The sequence below is a fragment of the Pristis pectinata genome, chromosome 3 (assembly GCF_009764475.1).
Source record: "Pristis pectinata isolate sPriPec2 chromosome 3, sPriPec2.1.pri, whole genome shotgun sequence".
Taxonomy (NCBI): domain Eukaryota; kingdom Metazoa; phylum Chordata; class Chondrichthyes; order Rhinopristiformes; family Pristidae; genus Pristis; species Pristis pectinata.
The window spans coordinates 56135748-56160875 of NC_067407.1; the positions used below are offsets into that span (position 1 = coordinate 56135748).

The 25128-nt window shown below is 41.1% G+C and overlaps 2 protein-coding genes across 4 annotated transcripts in view; one reads left to right on the forward strand and one right to left on the reverse strand.

The window, feature by feature from the left end:
* Positions 1-2776: 2776 nt before the first annotated feature.
* Positions 2777-20311, reverse strand: tmed5 (transmembrane p24 trafficking protein 5). 2 transcript variants are annotated; one of them, XM_052012890.1, is made up of 4 exons: positions 20196-20311; positions 9798-9895; positions 5540-5720; positions 2777-3315 (listed from the first exon to the last, which is right to left on the reverse strand). In XM_052012890.1, the coding sequence occupies exons 1-4, from the start codon at positions 20256-20258 to the stop codon at positions 3097-3099; spliced, it is 561 nt and encodes a 186-aa protein (XP_051868850.1). In that variant the 5' UTR covers positions 20259-20311; the 3' UTR covers positions 2777-3096. The 2 variants fall into 2 exon arrangements, with proteins under 2 accessions (XP_051868850.1, XP_051868849.1); XM_052012889.1 differs by lacking the exon at positions 20196-20311 and adding an exon at positions 19619-19835.
* A 211-nt stretch (positions 20312-20522) lies between these two features.
* suco (SUN domain containing ossification factor) overlaps positions 20523-25128 on the forward strand; it is a 79603-nt gene continuing 74997 nt past the window's right edge. For both annotated transcript variants that reach the window (XM_052012179.1, XM_052012180.1), the window contains exon 1: positions 20523-20757. In XM_052012179.1, coding sequence (XP_051868139.1) covers positions 20705-20757 — 53 coding nt within the window. In that variant the 5' untranslated portion in view covers positions 20523-20704. The remainder of the gene's footprint in view (positions 20758-25128) is intronic.

Sequence of the window (25128 nt, forward strand, 5' to 3'; positions counted from 1 at the left end):
TTGAATGTCACAGTACTTGGCTAACCACGTCAATTCAGGGAGATTATTGTCTGATATACCGTTCAAATATTATGAATTAGTTCATCGTATGTAAACAAAGACTTTGATGATCATTCCATTTACACTGAAGACTTGCTATAAAATGAGCTTTTGTCCATCTTCATTGAATACATTTGACATTTCATTACTGTCATATCTAGTTGTCATATGTGTTCTACCAAATCTCTGCTTGTTGGTCATTTAGAGGACAGGTTGCATAAACAGCATTTGTTATAAAACTGCATCTCTAAAATAAATCTACAATATTACGAGTTTTATACATGAGGTCTTCTGACTCCTAGAGAAAAAGATACCAAATGAATAGAGGATTCAATCTAGCTTCAAAGCATCAACAAGATTATTTTAAGAAGTTTAGCTCAAATAATAAAACATCATGACCTCTGAAATTTAGTAACATACTGACTGAAGTCCAATAATGTCTGTGGAGGACATAATGTAGCTGAACAATTAGGAATTCAACCAGGGCTAAAGTGGAGGAATTAGCACATTGAAATAAAGCTCGAGTGCTAAAACCGAGATCTCATGCATCTTCGAGTGGTTTGCTGCAATTCAGGTTTATCAGAATGGAGCTGGCTATTAAGGCTGCAAAACAAAGTTTTACACTGTATCTCGATACATGTGACAATAATAAATCAATTTTCCAGATCCCATCATGCTGACAGAATCCAGTGTGGACCTATAAGTGGCTAAGTGGGAGCTGGACTGGAGATTCAATGGTGTACTTCCCATCATGTTACATCCACACACCAACCATGTGATTGACGCTATTATTTCACGCACAATGTTCCTTTTGGGAAATTGAGTCACATTGTTCCAGGAGCAACTACTCTCCTGGGACAAACATGTTGCTTAAAAGCTTCATGGTATGGAAGTCCTTTAAGTCCCTACACTTATTTTTCTATCCCAAACAGAACTCACATGGAACACAACCAGACCACTTGCCCCACCTCCCCAGTCACCTGTCCGACTTTTGTTATCACGACAGGAGACAATCACAAAACCCTTGCCACATACCCTAGGTCTGGTGTGCACCCCTTCTCCCAATCCCCAACCTAGGCCTGCCCCATGAATACCTCCCCCACCCCACCCAACCGTCAAGGGCCTTCCTTCAATGTTTTCCAATCAGCACCTGACCACCCCCAACCCTGCTGTTGTCACCACTTACCTTGATGCCTATGACTGCAAGCCACAACAGGTCCTGGAAACACCAACACTTCTTAACCATTGTACAAGGTAGTACATTTTTTACTGTGAAAGTGTGCAACACCTTGCACGTTATGCTGAGGACATGACTTCCACGGCTGCCCAGTATCAATATGATGGGCTCACGACCTGAACTGTTGTAGGCCCACCACATAATCTGTACATTATTACGATGATCCTCCAAAATCTGGGTTAAGATTTTTCTTTACCCTGCACGTGGCACAACCTTACCCTTATATAGGCAGGCAAAGGAAGGTAGGTTTCCCAGAGAATAAACCATCATTTGTAGTACTAGTCAATGGACATTAGGTTATGGACAAAAGTACCTTTTTAATACAATGGCTGTAGTTAGTCTGACACAAAGCAAATCTCTTTTGGGTTGTGGATTGTACAGCTCTAAACTAGTACACTTCAACACAAAATGAAACACCAGTAGCTTGTAGTCAATTTCCCACTTGTACTTGCTTTTGCTGGTCAGGAGGACAGAAGAAACCAGTGAAAAGTGCCTAAATGATATTTTAAAAGCAGTATCTTTAATTGCTGTACAAGCCTGTTCCATTGTTCAAATCAGTCATAAGATCACTAATGAGGGAAAAGGAAAAACTGGGTTCAATCACATCAAAATTATTAAAGTGATGTTTTGAAGAATCCAAGGAAAATGGTTTCCAGGTAACATTATTTCAAGGAAACAAGAATGACAATATTGGTAAATAATACTGCTTCCATAATGTGCACATACACTTGAGAAGATTTTCTATGAAACTACAATACTGCTCTGAAGCCACAATTAACAGGGCTGAAATAATCTCAAAACCTTTCTGTTAAGCATGACAGATTATAATATTAATAACCCTCACACTGTCCTGGAAATAGAAATATGCAAGAGAAAGAAGTAAAAAGTATGCTCATAACAAATGAGCTCACATTATTATGGGCATCTTGGTGAAGGATTCTGGAGAAGAGTGCAGTTGCTGTATTGTTCAACCTTTGCAAGTCCATTAGATGTTTGTATCCTTACATTTTGGCTCTAAGTGTATCTATTAAATTGCTGCACGCAGTGATAGAGTAACTGAATCAGGTTTTACACCAGAACATTTACAGATTGTACCATGGCAGTTTCTGTTAAGAATTCACTATTCTTTTTGCTATGAAAATTTGATAAAACATTTTACATAATTTCTACAGCATACACTAATTAACATCTTCAAAAGAGGCAGAGCTAAAGATTAGGAAGTTGTTTTGTACTTTGGCCCCAGTCAGCATGTAATGCTGCTGTGGACTATGAAATGTTCATGTACAACTCATAGTGCACCATTACTCATATATAACAGCACACTGGCTTTTGTACTATGAGTCTATTACACTGGACTTAAAAGACTCAGATATTCAAGTCAAAGTACATTGCTGACAGGCACCAACATTCCACAACATGATAACATCACAACCTTGAAAACTAGTGACATAAACTACCTCTGTCCAAAGCAGCTTGCAGGATGTAGCAGATGGCCAGTAGTGAGGAGCAGTAATTATTTTATTTGTGTGCTGGCAGAGATCACCAGCTTGTTTGGCAGTGATTTTAAGGCATTAAGCTCTTAGTTTACGTCACCAATATTATTAAAGCTCTGATGTGTCCATTTATTCTCCCAAAGATTACAACGTTTCTCTTTTTTGACCATTGCATTGCTTAGTTACAGCCCTATAGAATATTAGTTTTTTTATTTAAACATATAAAAGTCTACAGTAAAGGAAATCCCTGCATACACGATTTTTAATAGATGCAGTGCCCTTGCAGACGCCATCTTGTCCCGTGAATCAACAATCACTCTTCAGGCACTACGTTCGGCTTCTTCTCTTGTCATTGAATAAATTTTTCAGCATGTACACCTGCAGACACGACACGATGAGCATCACAGCCAGGTTCACCATTGACCAGAAATTCACCCGATCATAATTGCCTTCTTGGAGGTTTCGATCACGTGCCTCATAGGCTCGAAGCAGCCCCTGAATCTGGTTGCTTTTACTAAGTCTTCCTTTCACACTATTTATAGTTTCCTAAATAACACACCAAAAAAAAACATTTCAGAACACAGATGTCCAAGTTGCAAATGAAATACTGCACAGAGTTAAAACAGTGGCAGACTTTTGGCATGCAATTCTATTTTAAAAGCAACATAATTTTTAAACCCAAATTTTTCTGCATCAAGGTGAAAAGTATGTGGTCTAAAATACTTTCCAAAATCAAGTCCATCACATAGAACAAACAACAAACTGCTGGAGGGACTCTTGAGTTGAGCAGCATTGGGTGGTTGGGGTGGTGGAAAAAAGGGGAAGGGATTGTTTACATTTCAGGTCAAAATCCTGGCATCAGGACCCTGCATCACTCCCCTTCTCCTGCCCCTCCCAGATGCTGCTCGACTTCCTAAGTTCCTCCAGGAGATTGATCGTTTGTCGATCCAGATTCCAGCATCTGCAGTCTCGTGTCAACATTACGCAGAACCAGTTTCTCTCTTTCACAAATCAGTTGACCTAATTCTCCATGTGATATTTCTGACAGGCTGATTACCACCTTCAATAATGAACATAATCACAATTGAATTAGTAATGGTGAACTTATTTTTCCCCTCCAACTAAAGTACATGGAACAAGATTATTTGCACAATTCCACTTATGTCTGAAAGTCCCCAAAAACCAAAGAATGTGAAAGATGTTAACACAAACTCTACTCTCCCCAGTTTGCAAATCTGTTCTTTTCATTATTTTAAGCATAACATGCACTCTTCCACATCTGCCCTTTTTGTATTTTTCCCTCAGATTCCCATCACCACCTGTAGTGGGAAGCAGATATTTAACTGTATGTTATCATATCATCGATCTCAGCCACAGAAACAAAGGGAGTGTTGCTAACAAACAAGTGAGATTTAGCTCAATGGGCTGAGCAATAATAATGAGGGAAGGATAAAAGTTAAAAAGCTAAAGTGAGAGGGAATATATAAAAGAAAATCTATACTAGAATTTCTACTTCTTTATTTTCTCAACCTCCCACACAATTCCCAGATTAGGGCCGGAAAGCAGATCAGTGCAGCCAAATTCTACAACATTCAGTTAAAAGTTTTTACAGATATGTAGAAACAGTACATTTGAATTTTAAAAAGTGCTATTTGATCATAATGGATCCAAGTATTGTACAATGCTTATATTTGTGCAAGTTCAAATTAATCTTTAGCAAACTTGCAGGGTTAGAATACCCGAGGTGCAGTTTTATTCTTAACATTAAGTAAACTGGGATCTTTCTTTCTACAGATTCTGTATTGTATCCTTTGATGTAATTAGTTTCAAGATAGGATCAAATTGCTGCCATTTTCTGTTCTTTATTGCTCTTTAAAGGTTTATAAATTGAATTACCTTTGCCCTGCAGATTATTCATGCAGAATCAATGTAAAGCTTCATTCGCAAAATTGTTATTTTGTTGAAAACAATAGCAAAGGCAATTTGTAGAATAGGGAGTGCGTGGAGGGAAAAATGAAATCAATGTGGCTCTGGATACTATGAGAATTTGGGATAGCAATCCATCAGAGAAATGTGATCATTTTAGAAGAGTGAAAAGCAAAGATTCAACATTGCCCTTACTTTGATTTGTTATCAAATTGAAGCTATACTCTGCCTGTAAGGGGTGGGTATGGAGGAGAGAGGGGCTGCTGTTTCCCTCCATTTCAGGCAGTCCCTCAATACTGAGGATTACTTATTTCCACTGAGGTGAGGAGGCCAGAATCAGCAGACTCTTCTGCAGATGGGACTGGCTGGTGGGCAATTTGGGAGTTGGCATATTCCTTATGCCATCTACACAGAGATTCTCTGGGTTCCCAACACACACACCCAAAATTTCATCCCTAATGCTCTTTCTCCACTTTCAGTGCCCACGGACCAGGGGAACTCCCAGGAGTCAGTGGGGATGTTGCACCTAATCTTCAAACAACACATTTTAGCCAGGAAAATCCAAACCAACAGTCAACCCTCTGAGATGGTTTAATTCCCATAATGGAAGGAAGACAACATTATTTCTGCCACAGGGGTACTTGTTAAATATCCATTTAGCAATGCATGTTATCATTCAGCAGACTAACAAAACGTGTGCAAGGAGTTTACTGGCTGTTAAACAGTGGTTGATTTCTGTTTACTCCCCACACCCATGCCTCCTGTTTTTTCCAACTCATTACTCATTTTATTGCACACAAGAAATTCACAACAGAATAAAAGCCACATGTAAGTTGGAACGTACTAGAATATCTTCCAGTTTCATATCAAGCATCTCCCCTCCTGGTAGAAAATCATTCCACTTGGCTGAGTCACCCTCAGGTTCCATGTTGTCTAGAATAAGCTCAAAGAACACTATCTTCTCTGATATAGAACTAAATGAGTTGTCGAAACAAAACATGTAGTCTCCATTCTCAGTTTCGATACTAAAAGTGGAAGAAAAAAAAATGTTTTTTTTAAGTAAATAGTAAATTTGTTCATTGAATCTGAAAATAACAAACAAATGCAGATGGTGAAGGAGGAAGCAGCAAAACAGTTCTACATTTTTAACTATTTATAAAATAGGCTATGAATGTCACAAAGCATTGCTTTATAAATTGATCATACAAGTAATATGGGGAAGAGTCAGCCCCAAGTCAGAAAGGAGTGAAATTTAAAAACAAAATGACAATTAAAATCCTGGATATTTCTCATTATTGGTTTATCACTTGCATACAAGGCTACAGGTTTCGTTTCTGAAAGCGATCTGTCTTTAATCCTTAGAACATAATGTTAGCATTCAACATGTGCACAATTGCAACATACATATGCATTTTATAAAATCATTGATCATTAGTATTCTCTGTAAATTGCACCACTGGAAGTCAAGAGTTGTTGAACTAAGGGGGATTTATTATAAACAAGTTTGTGATCAGGTGCAGTTTCTTTTCTGTTGCCTTAAATTTTTAGCTGATGCAAAGTTAACGTCACTCGTTTCAGAGATCTCATCTTGATCCTCCATGGCTCCACTCCAATTCATTCCAGCATGTGTTTTATTTTTCTTTCTAATTTCCTTCCCACCCACCCACTCTCCAAGGCAGTTCCTTAGGATTGAGGACAACTTGCTTCCGCTCTAGTTTTGTGGATTCTGAGTGGGCTAACCAAGGCAACACGGGAACCGTAGACTCTTCCACAGATCGGGCAGGAGATGCTTTGCGGGACAGGTAGGTGGGCAGTTTGTGAGGTGGTGCGCCTCTTTTGGTTTGCCCTTCCAGAAACTGTACCCATCATGTTTTTCTTTAAAGTGGCTATTTTCTGTGTCTCACTGATGTCAAAGAGTTGGTGTTCCCAGGCTGTGGTAGCTGATGAATATACAAGTTTGTTGGGTTGTCCAGGAAGATCCTGACATTCGAGGCCCTGAACTTCATAAAGTGGAGTGAAGCTTGCCTGTGAATGGTTTCTTTTAATGTAGGGTGGGCATAGCAGACATGGAGTCTTAAAGCTAGTGTTAAAGGGGTCCACGACAACTGGAGACCAGGCTCTGTTGAACAGGATTTGATACACAGATGCAGGTAGGCACATGAATAGGTGCTGCCTTGCAGGTACACGCTTGCTTGTACACACGTGCACACACTTAGCACAGGAGCCTTCGTCTACTCTCTCCTTATCATTTCACCCACCCACCCCGAAATTCGCTCTCAAGTACTTTGCCTGGACACTCTGCAGATAGACTGCATTGGAGGTTAGAAATCCAGACAACACATAGCCCACAAATACTAATTATATAAATTCTTCCTTGGTTTTTGCTTGTCACTTTAAAGTTATTTAAAACATTTTAAAATTTTGGTAGGTGTTATTATAATATGAATGTTGTATCAAAATGTGCACAGCAAACATTCAAACACTAGATCTTAGATCACAAATTGCCAATGCAATGCAGATCAATGCATCTCACCTGTGTCAAAAATACAGTTGCTTATTTATTATTCACATTTGATTTAAAAAAAATTAAGCTTCTACGAGTTGCTTTTAAAAATGCATGTCCACATATGTAAAGGAATCTGTTATCATTCAATAAATGCATTCGCCTGCCAATGGTGGTGCTCTGGCAACTCTTTGGCTAGTCCTGTACAGAAACCTACTGGACAGGGTTGATGTGTGGGGTGACATTAAAGTCATTTACTTCCCGGTGATCAACTTTTCACCTGCATACGTTTTCACAAATCATCTGCCAAAACGTACAGTACCAGCTATTCCATATACATATTAATAAACGGGATGACATTTCCAGACACAAGACAGGCATGTCAAATCAATGCATTAATACTGTTGGTGTGTTCACTCAGATTGTGGATACTGATGCCAGCCATTCAGCTCCTAGCATTTATTCTGTTGTCACCATTTCCAAGCATTCAACTGTGTGGCATCTGTGGAACAGTTCTGCACAAACTGGTAGCTGCGTTTCCTACATTACAACTGTAACTAGTGGAATCCTTAGGAATATTTGAAGCTTTGAAAACCTCTCTTCACGCACTCTTTCATAAGATATCTTTAGTCACATATACATCAAAACACACAGTGAAATGCATCTTTTTGCGTAGTGTGTTCTGGGGACAGCTGGGAGCCTGCCATCTGTAAACCAGTTTCCAGAGTTTATGTTATCATACTGTGGTGCCACACCCCTTCCTACCATCCGATGGCACATATCGCTGGGATAAGAGACCATGTAAATGTATGCACATATTAATGTGTGCACAACTGCAAACATTTATATTCATATTCAAAGGATTCAGAGCAGAAAGGCTGAATAAATGCAGAAAATGCTGGAAATGCTCCATCGTCAGGAAGCATCTACAGAAAGAGATACAGAGTCAATACCTCAGGCGAAGACCCCTTGTGTGATACACAAGAAAGGTCACGACCTGAAACCTCGACTGTTTATTTCCCTCCATAGATGCTGCCTGACCTGCTGAGTTCCTCCAGCATTCTGTGTGCTTTACCCCTTGTGTGATGACCCGAAACATTAACTGTTTCTCTCTCCACAGATGCTGCCTGACCCGAGTGTTTCCAGCATTTTCCATTTTTATTTCAGATTTCCAGCACTAACAACTTTTTTTTTAAAAAAGATTTTCAGGGGCAGAAAAGTTTTGGAAATAAAATCTGTAGGCTACATAAGAAATGTCCAAGATTTTAATTGTCAATTCAGCTTTAAATTTCATTGTTTTGTAACTTGGGACTATGTGATATATTAAGCAATGCTTTGCAACATTCAGTTTCATAAATTGATAAAAATATGTAAATAAAAGTTTATTTTGAGAGTACTGGATATATATATATATATATATATATATATATATCACACACATACACACACACACACACACTGGATATCGTTACTTTGGCTTGAAATGACTTTGAATTTAATTCATGTATGGTATTAGACAAAGAAACTATCCACTGGAATCATCTGGTGTTAGTTCCAGTGATATATTAATAGATCTGGTAGATCTTTAGATAGTTTAGAAGAAAAACTTTGCAACATTCAGTTTCATAAATTGATAAAAATATGTAAATAAAAGTTTATTTTGAGAGTACTGGATATATATATATATACACACACACACACACACACACACACACACACACACACACACACACACAGGATATCGTTACTTTGGCTTGAAATGACTTTGAATTTAATTCATGTATGGTATTAGACAAAGAAACTATCCACTGGAATCATCTGGTGTTAGTTCCAGTGATATATTAATAGATCTGGTAGATCTTTAGATAGTTTAGAAGAAAAACTTGAAATGGCATGAGGACAGAATTGACTGAAATAGTTTGGAAAATAAATTAGAAGTGAGACAGTAGATCAGCAGTGGCAGACATTTGTGGAGGTATTTTACAAACCTCAAAGGTATGTTCTGGTGAGAAAGAAAGGTTCGATAAGAAGGATGATAAGAAGTTAAAGATGGTGTCAACTGAAAGAAAAGGCATACAATGTGATAGGCCACAGCACTGGGACATTTTTGGGAACCACTAGTAGCTTAAGTAAACTGGGGAATTAATGGAAAACAGAGAAAATGGCAGGGATTCTAAATAATTGAAAGTCACTAAAAAAAAAATCCCAACAACAAGGAGGAATTTGAAACAATCTCTTTCATTAGAAGAAAAAAGTACGAGGCAAAGTAATGGGGCTACAGGCCAATGCCCACAGGACCTGATAGCCAGCATCCAATGGTCTTAAAAGGAAGTGACAGCAGGTACCCTTTTGGTGCCAATTCCACACGGTCTCATTGCTAGGACTATATCCTGAGTTCTAAGTGAGGTACCAATTGCCATGTTCAGATACTTATGCCTCACTTTGCACTTATATTTTGTCTTCTGTGACACAATAAATGAGGTATAAAATAATTGTTAATCAGTTTAAAGTTCAAACAGAATTCAATGACAAAGCACATTTAATGTTGTTGACAAGACCAACTCCCAAGATGAATAATGTTACAATGTCTGTCACTTACCTGTGCACTCCATCAGATTTTCTCTTATCAAAATACAGAATGTTTCCATTTGGAGAGGAAATGTAGAAATCCACATCTAATCCTGCCCCATCAATCACCTGGAGGGTAGGAGAGAAAACATTTTTGTTCAAAATGATACAATGGATTCACTTGTTCACAATGTTAGATTGACTTTTTCTTTTATCTTTTCATAACAGGTTAAAATAATAAAACCCCACTGAAAGCAACAACAGCAATTTACTGGTATTACTCAATTTACTGGTATTACTCAATTTACTCTTAATATACCATATAGTGGAAAATACATCAGCCAAATATTATTACAGCCAATGCAACTGGCAGGTTTCAACAGTCTGTGTTAAAAGCAACAGAGTGGCACAGTATTCAGTGTTGCTATCTCATTGCTTCGAAGACCCAGGGTTGATCCTGACCTTAGAGTGTGGACTTCCCTGCAGCTGCATGAGTTTCCACTGGGTGCTCTGGTTTCATCCAAAATCCTAAACAAGTGCTGGTAGGCTAATTGGCTACTGTAAAGGTAGGTACAGGTAAGAGACAAAAGAATCAGAAGGAAGTTGGTGGGCATGTGTGAGAGAACATGTTGCAGGGCTACAGGAAAATAAGAGGGAGAAATGGGACTGATGGGATTTCTTTATTATTCACATTTGATTAAAAAAATAAGCTTCCATGAATTGCTTTTAAAAACATTGCTTTTTTAAACAGACGAGATATAGATCCACCTATGTGGTAATAAGTAAGCCACACCTGTTAAAGTGAGCAAGTGAATACTGTACAACGCCTGGAGATTGCAGAACTTAAAAATAAAATCATTCTTCCCCTAACTTGTACAAATGCAAGGCTGTTCTTTCCATTGCAAAGTTAACTTACCCAAAGAACAGTATTTTACATAAACTTCTTACAAGGCACAGTAGGTTCCTTTGTGCAGTCAAGTAGAGTCAAGCTTCAGCTAAAATTGGGTTGAAACCCCACTCACCAACAGTATTCTGCACCATAACATCTCAGAACCCAAGAGCTTAGGGCAGAAAATAAAAAAGCTTCAGTAGGTACTTAGCCTAGGATTATCATTCACCTTGATTTTGTATACTTGATCAAAACGGGCAATCTTTAAAAATTCAGCTATTCCACTTCTGTACAAGCACCCAGAAGTGAAAGTAAAATATATTGCAGTTGCTGAAAATCTAAAATAAAAACAGAAAATGCTGGAAACACTCAGCAAGTCAGGCAGCATTTGTGGGAGGAGAAACAGAGTTAACATTTCAGGTCTAAGAACTTCCCTGGAAAAGGGTATTGAACCTGAAATGTTAACCCTGTTTCTCCTCCCACTGACGCAGCCTGATCTGCTGAGTATTTCCAGCACTTTCTGTTTTTACTGTGCAAGCACCCCGTCTGTCTTCCAAGTAATTGGATAAGTACAGTGAAAACAGCACAACCCCTGATATTTATCAGGCACAATGATTAATCTGCACAAAAGGAAGGTCTTATACAGCATTTACCACATTTGTATCAGGTATGAATAGCAAACGAACAGGAAAACATCCAACCCCTTTATGGTTGTTCCACCATTTAATACAGTGGATCTATGAACCAACTCTACAAGTCCATCTTTTCTGTATTGACCTATACACCTATGGCTAACTAAAATATATTAATTTCAGATGTACAGTTAATCTAGAATGATCCATTAATGGTGAAAGAGTTCTCCAAATTTTTTCCAACCTCTGCATGCTGAAACATTTCCCAACTTCACTGCTATTTTTGGATTATATCTTTAGTTCTAGATTTCCCAACCAACAAAAACAATTTCTCTCCATCTTCCCTGTCAGTTTCCCTTAAGATAAATCTTGATCTTCTAAATTTAAACTCCAGTTAGCATAAACTTTTCTCGAAAATTGACCTCCAAGACCAGGTATTGTTCCAGTAAATCTGTGTGCATTTCCAAAGCCAATATATCCTTCCCAAGCTGTGGTGCCTAGATCTGCTCAAACTGTCCAAATGTAATTTAAGTTGGGCTTTATACTGTGCCTCTGCATAACAACTTCTATATATAAAGGCCAGCACTTCATTATGAAAAACACTATGATGGAGGAACTCAGCAGTCCAGGCAGCATCCGTGGAGAAAAGCAGGCGGTCAACGTTTTGGGTCAGGGCCACGTTGAAGAAATTTTCTTCCTTTCTTCGACCACTTTGAAGAAGTTTTCTTCCTCTCTGACAGGTCCTAAAGAAGGGTCCTAACCCAAAACGTTGACCGCCTGCTTTTCTCCACAGATGCTGCCTGGCCTGAGTTCCTCCAGCATCATCATGTTTTTCATCTAGATTCCAGCATCTGCAGTCCTTTGTTTCTCCAGCACTTCATTACCTTTCTTTTGATTATTTTCAATAATCTAAAGATTAATGAATTGCTGGCCTTCAATGATCTATGTAGATGCCTCCTGAAGTCTTCATGAACCTCCCCTGCTTCAGGCTTTGTCACTGATGATATTCTTTACTCTATCCTATAAGGTCCAAAGTTAATGACCATATTCACTTGCATTTAAATTATTTTACCACTGCCCATTCCTTCAACTTATTAATGTCTTTGTTATTTAATGTTGCTATCCACAGTACTTATAATGCTGCCTTATCTTTGCCTCATTGGCAAATGTGTATTGTTAGCATTTTATCCTATTATCCAGTACATCTATAAATACAGAGCTCACAGTATTGGGAGAGGTGTGTTAATGTAGTTTTTAAACCGGTAACCACACAGAAGACAGCGAGTCAGAATAAATAGGCCTTTTTCAGGCTGGAAGGATGCAACTAGTGGAGTGTCCACTAGTGGGAGAGTCTCAAATAAGGGGATATAATTATAAAATAAGAGGGCAGTCATTTAAAACTATGCTGTGTAGGAATTTGTTCTCCCAGAAGGTGGTGAATCTCTGGAATTCTCCACCTTGGAGGGATGTGGAGGCTAGCTCATTTTAAGAAAAAGGTAGATTTTTTTTGAAAGATTGGGGGTTATGGAGAGCTGACATCAAGTCCTCCTCCAGGTCGGCTTTCCATAGCCCCCAATCTTTCAAAAAAATTGTTAGATCAGCCATGATTGTACTGAAGAGCAGGGCAGACTTGACAGGCTAGGTCCTGCTCCTATTTTTTGAATTCTAGCACAATCAGCAGATTTGGATATCAAACACCAAGAGAACTAGATTGCCAAATTTGAAGTGGTAGTGTTGATTATAACTCTTAAAGGCTTACATTCAAATTTTTAATCAATGTGACCGCAAAAGGAGCAACATGGGCAAATTAAATTTGCAAAATAAATGGCATGTAAACTTGCTGACGCAAGCTTAAATACAAAAACTACACACAGTACTCCAAATGAGGTCTCTCCAAAAGACCATTAGTATCTCATTTTCTTTGGTTCTCCAAACCCCTTAAAGGCCAACATTATTTCAGATAAAATTTCATGTCAAATTTCACATCATACGCAAGCTTAATGGTAAAAAAAAAGATTGGATTAACAAATAATTTTGCAAGTCATTCAGGATTGAAACCCACTCTGCTTTGGTAGAGCAACACTGGGGATATCGTGAGAAAGAAAGAAGCAGGTAACCAGTAATATCCAATCCCAATGTTTGACAGGGCAGGTAGAAATGTATCAACTTAGCATGATTAAACTATGTTTAGAAATCTTTGACAAGCTCCAAGATAGCGTATAGTATTATTTGGCAAACGAAACTTTGACACGGCATTTTTAAAATTCACCTGCCACCGATACAGGTTGTTAATGTTGTGGCCCACAACTCATTGCAAACTAAACATCAAAGTTCAGTGCTAGAAAACCTTTGAGCTGTTGGGCCATCTAAATTTAGTCTGAACTTGCAATAGGTGGTTAGGTCATAATGATCTATTAAATTGTGAAGTACAATGCTACCATTCACAAGTTCAGGCTGGATGCAACCATGGGGGTGATCATTTTTGCTGTCTGCCTCTCTTCCATGGCCACCCAAGAGGACTCCTTATTTGTGAAGCCTTCTGTGAAGAGTGAGCATTGAAGGGACTGCAATGTAGACCAGACATGGAAACACTGCTCTTTAATTTGATGTTTAACTACTTCATCATTTCTGTGTTTATGGTTGAGGTCCTCAAAAAAAAGGCATTCTTGCTGTGTTTTTTTGGAACGCTTATGACATTTGAAGCGATCCACTGTCACCATATGGGATATGTTGCCAATCCTATTCTTAAGAAAATGTTTTGCTCTTTTATAATTAAGGGTCCTGCTTTCTATGGAGATTTATACATTATGTGGAAGCATCCCTTCATCAATAGACATTTTCCAGAAACTTGTACTGCCTTAGATTCATAGTATGTGCATTTTCAATTCATTTTATAAGCCCCTGATATAGCTGTGTGTTTGCAACTGTGGCTGAGGTATAAAGTTAGAAAACTGAATAATCAAGCTCAGGTGACATCTAATTATAAAGGAACAAAAGCTTACAGAATCAGGGGTAACATGTACGCATGCAAGACTGGTTAAGGACAGAAAACAGAAAGAATTAAACAGGTCATTAGTTCCTAGTTGGACATCATAGAGATCAGTCAGGTTCTCAGCTAGTCACAATTTATACGTTACTTAGATGAAAAGATAATGCCATGTTTGTAAATTTGCTGATGATATAGAGTGGGCTATGAGGAAGACACACTCTGTACTGTCAATGAGATAGGTTGAGCAAATGGTCAAGGTAGCAGCAAATGGAGTACAGAATGTGGTAAAAACATGAGAATGTATCTAATAGCAGCAGCATTTGAGAACAATACATCTTTTAAAAAGGCAAGAAACTGGACCATATTGGTGTAGAGAAGATCTCAGTGTGCTGATTAAGTAAATGGGTACAGAGAGCAATTAGGAATACAAATGGTAATGACTCAGAATCAGAATGATTACCTCTGACATACAATGTGAAATTTGACATGAAATTTTATCTGAAATAATGTTGGCTTTTACTTTAAAGGGTTTGGAGAACCAAAGAAAATGAGATTCTAATGGTCTTTTAGAGAGACCTCATTTGGAGTACTGTGTGCAATGTTGATCTCTAGACCTCAAGAATGATACATTTACCCTGGAGTCAGTGTACATTGATTCACTAGATTGATTCCTGGTATAAGAGGGAGGTCCTATGAGTCAGCAGAGTAAGAACAGCCTGTACTCCCTCTGTGTAGAGTGCCAGATGATTTTATTCAGAGTTACTAGAGGGATAGGGCAGGATAGATGCTGAGAGACTGGAATTTTTTTTGGGGGGTGGGGGTGGTTCACGAAATGGTTTACCCAAAAAATTAAATGAGGACAGTTTCAGAATAAGGACATAGATGAGAAGAATTTTCTTCAACCCAAGGATGGAATTTTCTATCCAAGAGGGCTGTAGGGGCTCAGTTAATAAATATCCAAAAGAGATGGATAGATTTTTGGATATCAAGGAATAATGGGCTAGTGCAGAAGTCATGATCGGCTGAGAACTCACTGAATGACAGAGCAGTTAGGAGGGGCTTCTATTTCTTATACTGATATTCGGTCCCAAGGCATAATCAGATTTATCTTAAAACAATAAACAGAGAGCTCTCTGATGAAAATGGTAGAATGGAAGAAAGAGCGCAATAGATTACAGACAAGAGAATGCTGGAACTCTAAAATAAAAACAGAAAACACTGGAAACACTCAGCAGGTCAGGCAGTAACCGTTGATGTTGCAGGTCAAGGACCCTTCATCAGAACTGGAAAAGAGGGAAAACAAGTTAAGTTGCAGAGAGCATGATGGAGGGATGATTAAGTCAAAGGGAATATTTATGATAGGTTGAGTCAGGGGTGCTGTGGTGATAAGCTGTTGAAGAAGCCATCTCGTTGAGAGGGAGAGAGAGAGAGAAAGAAAGAATAAAGGGACATTAGGAAAAATAGGGGGCTTTGTGGGAGGGAAGGGTTAGAGCAGGATAAAATGTCAGCACAACATTGTGGGCCGAAGAGCCTGTACTGTGCTGTAGTGTTCTATGTTAAAAGCTGTGAAATGCAGGTCAGAGCTGTTGGAAATGTTGTGCAGATTAGACAGTGTAGAGACTGAGTCGATGTTGCAGATGGGTAATCTGCAGCAAAACTGACCAGCTCTGATACAAACAGAGAAAGCAGGTTATCCCAGACTGTTGAATTCAACATTGAGTCCTGAAAGCTGCAACGTGCCCAGATGAAAGATGAGGTGGTTACGTTCATGCCTTGTTGGAACAGTGCAGGAAGCCACAGGCAGAGGTCAGAATGGGAATGGAAAGGAGAATTCAAGTGACAGATGATAGATGCTTAAGATCACATCTGCAGACTGAACAAAGATGCCACCGCAGAGCAGTCACCCAATCTGTATTTGTTTTCTCCATTAGAGAGGAGACCAGATGCAATATACTAGATTGGAAATAACTGCAAGTATGGGAAGACTAATAAGAGTAGGACATGCACAATGAATGATACGACTCCAAGAAGTACTGACAAACAGAGGGATATTGGTGTGTATGTCCAAGGATTCCTGAAGGCAGAAGTAGAACAGGTACATAAGGTCATGAAGGTGGCATAGAGGATACTTATTCTTATTCGCCAGGGCATAAAGCATAAGAGTAGGGAGGTTATGATGCAACTACATGAAGTTAGGCAAAGGCTGGAGTTTCACTTACAATTCTGGTTGTCATACTATACAAAAGATGTGATCGCACCAGAAAGGATGCAGAGGAGATTCACCAGGATGTTGCCTTTTCAGCCATGCAGAGAGACTGGACAGGGTGGTTTTGTTTTCTTATGGAATGGGAAGGCTAAGTGGGTGGGGAACTGATTGAAGTATACAAAATTATGATTGGGTAGATGGTGAAAAACTTCTCTTTAACTGAATTGACCATGACCAGAGGGCATAGGTTAAAGGACAAGAGATTTAGAGGGCTTCTGAGGAAGATTTTTCTTTCCACTCAAAAGGTGGCTGTAACCTGGAACTCACTGCCTGAGAGGGTGGAGGAGGCAGTACTCTCAAAGTTTCAGAAGTATCTGGATGAGAACTTGGATCGCTGTGATACGAGGCTATGGCTGAGTGCTAGAAAATGTTAGTACAGCGGTAGTTCATTGACCAAAGGGCCTAGTTGACTCCATGACTGATTTGCTGCTTCTCTTGAAAGGACAGTTTGAACCTCCGGATGATAGGAAGGCACGAGCCAGATGGGATGATGCTGCATCTCCTGCAGTTGTACAACAGAAAGCTGTAAGAAGGGGATTTTTTTGGACAGAGATGGAAGAGCAGACCAGGGAATCATGAAGGGAACAGTCTCTTTGGAAACACAAGAGACTGCAGATGCTGGAATCTGGAGCACAAAACAAACTGCTGGAGGACTCAGCAGGTCAAACAGTATCTGTGGAGGCAAAGGGATGGTCCCTTTGGAATGCTGAAAGAGAAGGGGAAGATGTATCTGGTGGTGGAATCTGGCTGAGGGTGGCAGAAGTTGCCAAGGATGATCCAATTAAAGTGGAGGTTAGGAGTAGCGGAAGGCGAGTAGAGGAACACACTCAAAATAGCTGTGGGCTTGTGATGGATGCATGTTGTGGTGGAGACAGAGGGAAAGAGCTAAAGAGGGATCATGTAAAGGTGAGAGCAGGGTGGAAATTGGTAGCAAAAGCAATGAGATTTTCAAGTTTTGAACAGAAGGGAAGTGGATTGTCACCACCCACCCCGTCAGCCTCCAATGCAACTGAACCCGTGGTCACCGACGAGGACGCAAAATCAGTCTTCCGGAGAGTGAACCCAAGGAAAGCATCTGGCCCAGATGGTGTCCCTGGCAGAGTGCTCAGATCTTGTGCTGATCAGCTGGCAGGGGTATTTGCAGACATATTTAACCTCTCCCTGCTTCAATCTGAGGTTCCCACCTGTTTTAAGAAGACCACTAACATCCCAGTACCGAAGAAAAGCAAGGTAACGTGCTTTAATGACTACCAACCAGTAGCTCTGACATCCACCATCATGAAGTGCTTTGAGAGGCTGGTCATGGCATGCATCAACTCCAGCCTCCCAGACAACCTGGACCCACTGCAATTCGCCTACCACTGTAACAGGTCTACAGTGGACACCATCTCCCTGGCCCTACACTCAGCTCTGGATAATCTGGACAGTAAAGACACCTATACGTTAGACTATTGTTTATTGACAACAGCTCTGCCTTCAATACTATAAATTCCAAGCAAACTCATCACCAAACTCTGAGACCTGGGACTCATCACCTCCCTCTGTAACTGGATCCTTGACTTTATGACCAACAGACCGCAATCAGTGAGGATAGGCAGCAACACCTCCAGCACGATTATTCTCAACACTGGTGTCCCACAAGGCTGCGTCCTCAGCTCTCTACTCTACTCCCTATATACTCATGACTGCGTGGACAGATTCTGTTCTAACTCCATCTACAAGTTTGCAGATGATACCACCATAGTAGGCCGTATCTCAAATAAGGATGAGTCGGAGTACAGGAAGGAGATAGAGAGCTTAGTGACATGGTGTCATGACAACAACCTTTCCCTCAATGTCAACAAAACAAAAGAGCTGATCATTGACTTCAGGAAAAGGGGTGGTGTACATGCACCTGTCTACATCAATGGTGCTGAGGTTGAGAGGTTTGAGAGCTTCAAGTTCCTAGGAGTGAACATCACCAATAGCCTGTCCTGGTCCAACCACGTAGACGCCACAGCCAAGAAAGCTCACCAGTGCCTCTACTTCCTCAGGAGGCTGAAGAAATTTGGTATGTCCCCTTTGACACTCACCAATTTTTATCGATGCACCACAGAAAGCATCCCATCTGGATGCATCACGGCTTGGTATGGCAACCGCTCTGCCCGGGACTGCAAGAAACTGCAGAGAGTTGCGGACACAGCCCAGCATGTCACAGAAACCAGCCTCCCCTCCGTGGACTCTGTCTTTACCTCTCGCTGTCTTGGTGAGGTAGCCAGCATAATCAAAGACACCACCCACCCGGGTCATTCTCTCTTCTTCCATCAAGCAGAAGATACAGAAGCCTGAGGGCACATATCACCAGGCTCAAGGACATCTTCCATCCCACTGTGATAAGACTATTGAGCAGTTCCCTTATACAATGAGACGGACTCTTGACCTCATAATCTACCTTGTTGTGACCTTGCACCTTATTGTCTACCTGCAATGCACTTCACCGTAGCTGTGACACTTTACTCTGTAATTGTTTTTACCTGTACTACCTCAATGCATCTGCACTGTGTAATGAATTGATCTCTACGAACAGTATGCAAGACAGGTTTTTCACTGTACCTCGGTACAACTGAAAATAGTAAACCAATACCAAGTTCTGTTTGAGTGCTCGGTGCAACACCGATATAGTCTGGAAAAAAGAGTTGCAGGAGGGAGTTCAGATGAGAGTCCAGGAGGGGATATCAAATTACATATTACAGGATAGAATAAACTGGGTGTTTGCAGCAGCTTATTGGAGCTATTAATACCCAAACGGATATTACCCAACAGTTACTTTTCTGGATTGGTTGTTCAGTCTTTTAATAAAATGCACGTTCTTATTAATAGTTATTAAAGAGAGAAATATATCAATACCCACGCAGCTAGTACGATCCCAACAGGGATGTTCTTACACAAGTATCCTGTACTTGGAATCCCACCTACTTCGCATTCATAGTCACACTTTCACAAATGTGGCCATCATTTAAAAGAGAAACGCCATCACTCAATGAATGTATACTTAATGAAATAACACTTTAAGCAGAGAAACGTGCCGGTTGCCAACCTGATACTCAATCTCCAAGGTGGCATCTTTCTTCATAGTTTGGTAGAAACACTCCTTCTGCCCCGCCGGCAGAGTGAAAGTGAAATCGCTGTCAAAGGACTGGGTGAAACCGAGCGCGACTCTCGCCAAACCGCAGAAGAAGAGGTGCAGCCACAGCATCGCACCCATCGCGGGCGGCGGGCGGCCGGGGGCCGGCCGTGCGGGGAGGTGGGGGGGGGGGGAGTGGTGGTGGGGGGGGGGGGGGGGGGGGGTGGTGGTAAAGGCGCGGACGGAACGAGGAGCCCGGGCACTGGCCCGGGACAGCACGCACGCGCTCCAGAGCCCTGTCGCTCCCGGCCGCGTGGACCAATCACGTCGCGAATGCGGCTGCGCCGCTCCCCCCACGTCACTCCACCTGCCGCCGGCCTAGCGCCCACCTTTCCCCCACCACAGTCCGTCGTCAAAGACCACGTCCCGATTACTATCGGTACAACAACGGCGCCCTAAATCACCCGGTACAATTCACCGCACGGCGCGCTGGTGGAGTCCTCCGACCGCGCGTCTCTGGTACATTTAACCCCTCCCGCCCGGTCCGTACCCCAGGTCGGCGACTCGCCCCTCCGCATGGGGTGACGGAAAAAATACAACTCCCATAGTGCATTCCGGCAGCACGCACAGATGGCGCCGAACTCAACAGGCGACGCAACAATGCGTGAGGTTGCTGAGTGGGCGGTTACCCTCCTCTGTTTATTGCGTCAGGGAGCAGGGGCGGGGAGCGGCGTGGAGATTTTTTTTAACACCCCTCCCCCTCCCCTTCAATGGTTGGCGGACGTCACAGCATTGATGGAGGAGGAGGAGGAGGAGGAGGCGGGGCTGCGAGGGGGCGTGGCCGAGCGTTTGAATACTAATGAGGTTCCAACTCGACAGCGCGAGTCGGTGGACGGGGTCCCCCATGTGCAAGGAGCGCGGACGCGGCCTGCTGGCTCCCGGCGTCGGCCGAGGCGACGGGCTGCCGAGCCCCCATGGAGTCCAGTGACCGAGCGGAGGGCGATTAAAGAGCACGGCGGGCGGAGGGAAGGCCACGACGATGTCAATTACTGTGAAAAGATGAACCAGCGGCACGTTTTGTTTGTATGTCTGATTATCTCCGTGTTATACTGGTGAGTGACGCTGCTCCGGTCCGGACGCCTTTCCCTCCGTCGTCGTTTTCACCTTCCCCGGCCCATCTCCATCCCTCACCCCAGTAACCGCAGGCTTGGCTTCCAGCTAGGCCCGGGCGTCAGCTAGAACGCTGTTTCCTTTTCAGCGGTATCTGCCTGAAAATAGGACAGGCAGAAGCTCTCGGCAAGGTTGAAGTTTCATAATGTGACTGGGGGATTTCGGGGGGAATAAAACACGAATCCTTCCTTGGTACTGCTAGAAAATGTTGCCCTCTGTGCAGTTGGGGCCATTATTATTGGGACCGTGCGTTTGATTTCTCCAACTGTCTCTCTGCCAATCTGCGGACGCCTTTGCTCCTTGCTGCCCAAGTGGTTCTGGAGGTTTTGTGCCCTTCTGACACCTCTTGTAGATTCTCATTCTTCATTATCTCTTCATCCCCACCCCCCCCCCCCCCACTCACATCTGTTTTTAAAATGCTATTTGTATTACAATAGCTTAAATACTGTGTATATATTTTTCGATGTTTTTCTGCTTCTCATGAAATATAACGCAGGCTTCTATTTTCATTTCTACTCTGAACCAAGCCTACTCATAATCTGGAATTGGTCTCAAAAGTACATTCACATTTTTATGGGTGATACTGTAAATTTAAAAATTGCTTTCAAATAGAGTTTTGCCAGGTACCATGCCTGTGTGATATGTGGGGAAGAAGGTACATTGTGAACATCGTATGGCTCTAAAAATAGTGTCGGTACCTGCTATTATATCATCAGTTACATGTGGATGCCTGGTGGTGAATGAGGCAAACAGATTGTACGCTTTCCTTGAGCAAGAAAACACTTAGAGCCTTAACTGTAGTATCAACATTACCAATTGCATTCAAGGTCAACTCCTATCTTAACTTTCATGCCTCTGACTCTTTCCAGGCTGACATAGATCATCTGCAGTGTCAGCTAATTTGTTGCCCAGATCAAACAAGTGACCAATTGTTGAGCAAGGCCACTGGCTTTGTATCTTTCCCTCTGGAATAGCTGCTTAATTTTCCAGCCCTGTTGAATTTTCCAAAGCACAGTGACGCTCGAATTATTTAAGCCCTTTGGGCCTAACATTAACAGAATTGGTATGAAGGTTATGATGTTAGCTTTAAATGACTATCTAAATCAAGCATGTGTTGCAAAATGTGTTTATGTAGTTTCTTGTCTCTTGTTAGAGAGCAAGAGCCCCAAGTAGGCATAAACTAATGTCTTGGATAATCCTTTCAAAGATAGGTTTGTAACTTTTCAACCTCCTTCATTTGCACTATGTCAACTGACTTTTTATTACACTACTTTAAGACTTGAAGCTGTACTATTAAAGGCATTTTTGATTTGAGATGTGCATTGGTATTTTCTAATTTGTTGAAATACTAAGGAATTTTCACAATTTTTATAAATGTTCACCAGCCTGCAAAGGTTATATTGCAAAGATGTTAGTGGAACATATTGTGCTGGTGCTTGATGAAGGATACTAATATATGAAAATTTGTCTTCAATGGTATCCTCACCAATATTTTGCTCTCTAACAATGAAATAGTTTGGTTCAAATTTTGTTAAGAAAATGGCAGTGAGGCAAAGGTACTTTCAATTATGTACTGTAAACATGGGAGATGTCTGGTTAAATGTGAATATCAAAAACTTGTTGACTGAGTTGCAGTATTCCGCATTTGACTTCTGAAAGCTTCATCTTGCTAGCTATCTTGAAATACACCGTAGAGCCAAAGATGCTATATTTAGATAATGAATACAAGCTACTTTTGCTGCAAAGTTTTTTTTCCAATTTAACTTTATGGTCATTAAGTATTATTTGCTGCTAGTCATCCTTCTAGCCCTATAAATTAACTATTACATTTGTTTTATTGTCCTTAAATTCTTTTTTACTTGTATATTTCTCCCTCAATTTCAATTTCTCTTTTTTATCTTTAACTGATTTGAAATTGAATTGACCCACTCAAATTTGCACACATCAGTGCACTGTTAATTTCACAATTCTTCAGTCTGATTGATTAAGACAAAGCCACGTTGCTTTGTCTTATTAACTTGAAGGCTCTCGTTTTTTTCTTCTTCCCTCAGTGAGGGAAGAGCCTAAGAAAAAATGTGCAGTAAAAACTAGGACTTTAATTTTGATATGAAATGGCATTCAGTGTGCGCAATTTTAAGAAGATATCTGTTAAGGCATTCAGAGGATTAAAACAGATTCACTTAAGGGCAAATATTTGAAATGAAAACTTCATTAGCCTATGATTAGATGAAGTCCATTGGGAGGATAACAGAAAATTTCAGATATGTCTAATGAATGGCACAGTGGCAAAGCTAATAGAGTTGCTGCCACACAGCTCCAGTGATTCGGGTTCAGTCCTAATCTCCAGTGTTAACTTTGTGGCATTTGTACATTCTCTCTTTGACTGTGTGGGCTTCCTATGGGAACTTGGGTTTCCTTCCACACCCCAAAAGTGTGCAGGTTGATGGGTTAATTGGCCACTGTAAGATGTCCCGAGTGTGTATGTGAGGGGTGAATCTAGGTGGGCATGAGGGGGTGCTGAGGTGGGTATAGGGAGAATAAAATGGATTATTGTAAATTGGTGCTTGATGGTCATGTGGATGAAAGGGCCTGCTTCTATGCTGTAGGACTCGGACTCTTTATAACTAAAGAGGTGCAAATCTGCTGACTTGCAGCAACAAGATGAGGAAAATGTTTTTAATACTTTTCTTTATGGCAAGAGCGAAATAAAACAACAAATAAGCAAAGGGTGGTATAAATGATTACATCTTCCTTGAAATATCTTTGAAAAAAGAACTAAAACAAAGTATCCAACTGTGACACGAGTAATTCATGTATGGCTAATTCTAAATGGCTCATCGAGAAATGGTAATAGAATGTAAAATCCAGAACTAAATTTGCAATCATTACAAGTGATCATTACATGGAATTTTCTGACAGGCTAGCAGAACCATTAACTTTGAAATGATGTGAAATTCCATTACAAGCTGAGGAATTTAATATTTTGATTCGGTCTAAAGAATTCACTCGTGTACCATGTGATTTCTGGCAGATAATCAGTTACAATGTATCAAAGCTGCTTATTATTTTTGTTAATAAAATTGTACTAGTTTTTCTTGCTTTATAAGTGTTTGTACTTCCTGGCTAAACTCAGTCATCTTCCATGACCTACGTGGCATTTACTGAGTCCTTCATTGTTTATAATTTGTAGAATTTCATTGCTGACAAAGCCAGCATTTGGTGCTCTTCATAGTTGCCCTTAAATTGGTGGTGAGGCATCTTGAACGTGTGTGGTTACAGAAGGTGAGGACTGACATTACCAATCCACCATATTGTTTGTTCCTTCTTCACTGTCATCAATTTATTTTTTTATCACAATCTCCATTGTTCTTCAGCTGTTCTGGCCCACTTTGCTCGCTCCTTCTCTATCTCACAACCATGTCACCACGTGTCCTGTTCATCTCTTCTTCCGCGCCCCCCCCCCCCCCGCCAAACCTTCCCCTTTGCTTCTCTGCCCCCACTCTCCACTGTCATGCCTCCACTCTCCCCACTGTCTCTCTATTGCTTTCTCCACCATTTCTCTGGTCTCCCTTGTCCCAGATCTTCTCCATCCCCTCTCTTCCCAACCTTGTACACTCTCTCCACTCTCCCTCGTCCCCTCTCTGCACTCTCCTGCCTCCCCTCTCTCCACTCTCCCTCATGGGATTGTGTGAGAATGGATTCTGAGGGGTTGGATCTACCAGCATTTGGATAGAGAACTGGTCAGGGATAGTCAGCACAGTTTTGTGCCTGGGAAATTCTCTCTCACAAATCTGTTACCTTGTAAAGGTAACCAAGAGGATTGATGAGGGCAGTGTGGTGTCTGAGGACTTCAGCAAGGCCTTTGACAAGGTCCCCTATGGCAAGCTATTCTGGAAGGTTAAATCGCATGGGATCCAGGAGACGTAGCTAATTGGATTCAAAATTGGCTTGATGGTAGGAAGTAGGGAGTGATGGCTGAAGGTTGTTTCTCAGACTGGAGACCTCACTAGTGGTGTGCCACGGGGATCAGTGCTTGGACCTTTGTTTGTTATTTATGTAAATGACTTGGATGAGAATATACGAGGCATGGTTAGTAAGTTTGCAGATGACACCTAAAATAGGTGGTGGTGTAGATAGTGAAGAAGATTGTCAAAAATTACAAGGGGATCTTGATCAGCTAGGTAAGTGGGCTGAGGATTGGCAATTTTCAATTTGGATAAATGTGAAGTGTCGCATTTTGGGAAGTCAAACCAGGTCAGGACAGTGAATGATAGGATACAGGGAGTGTTTTGGAACAAGGACCTAGGAGTACA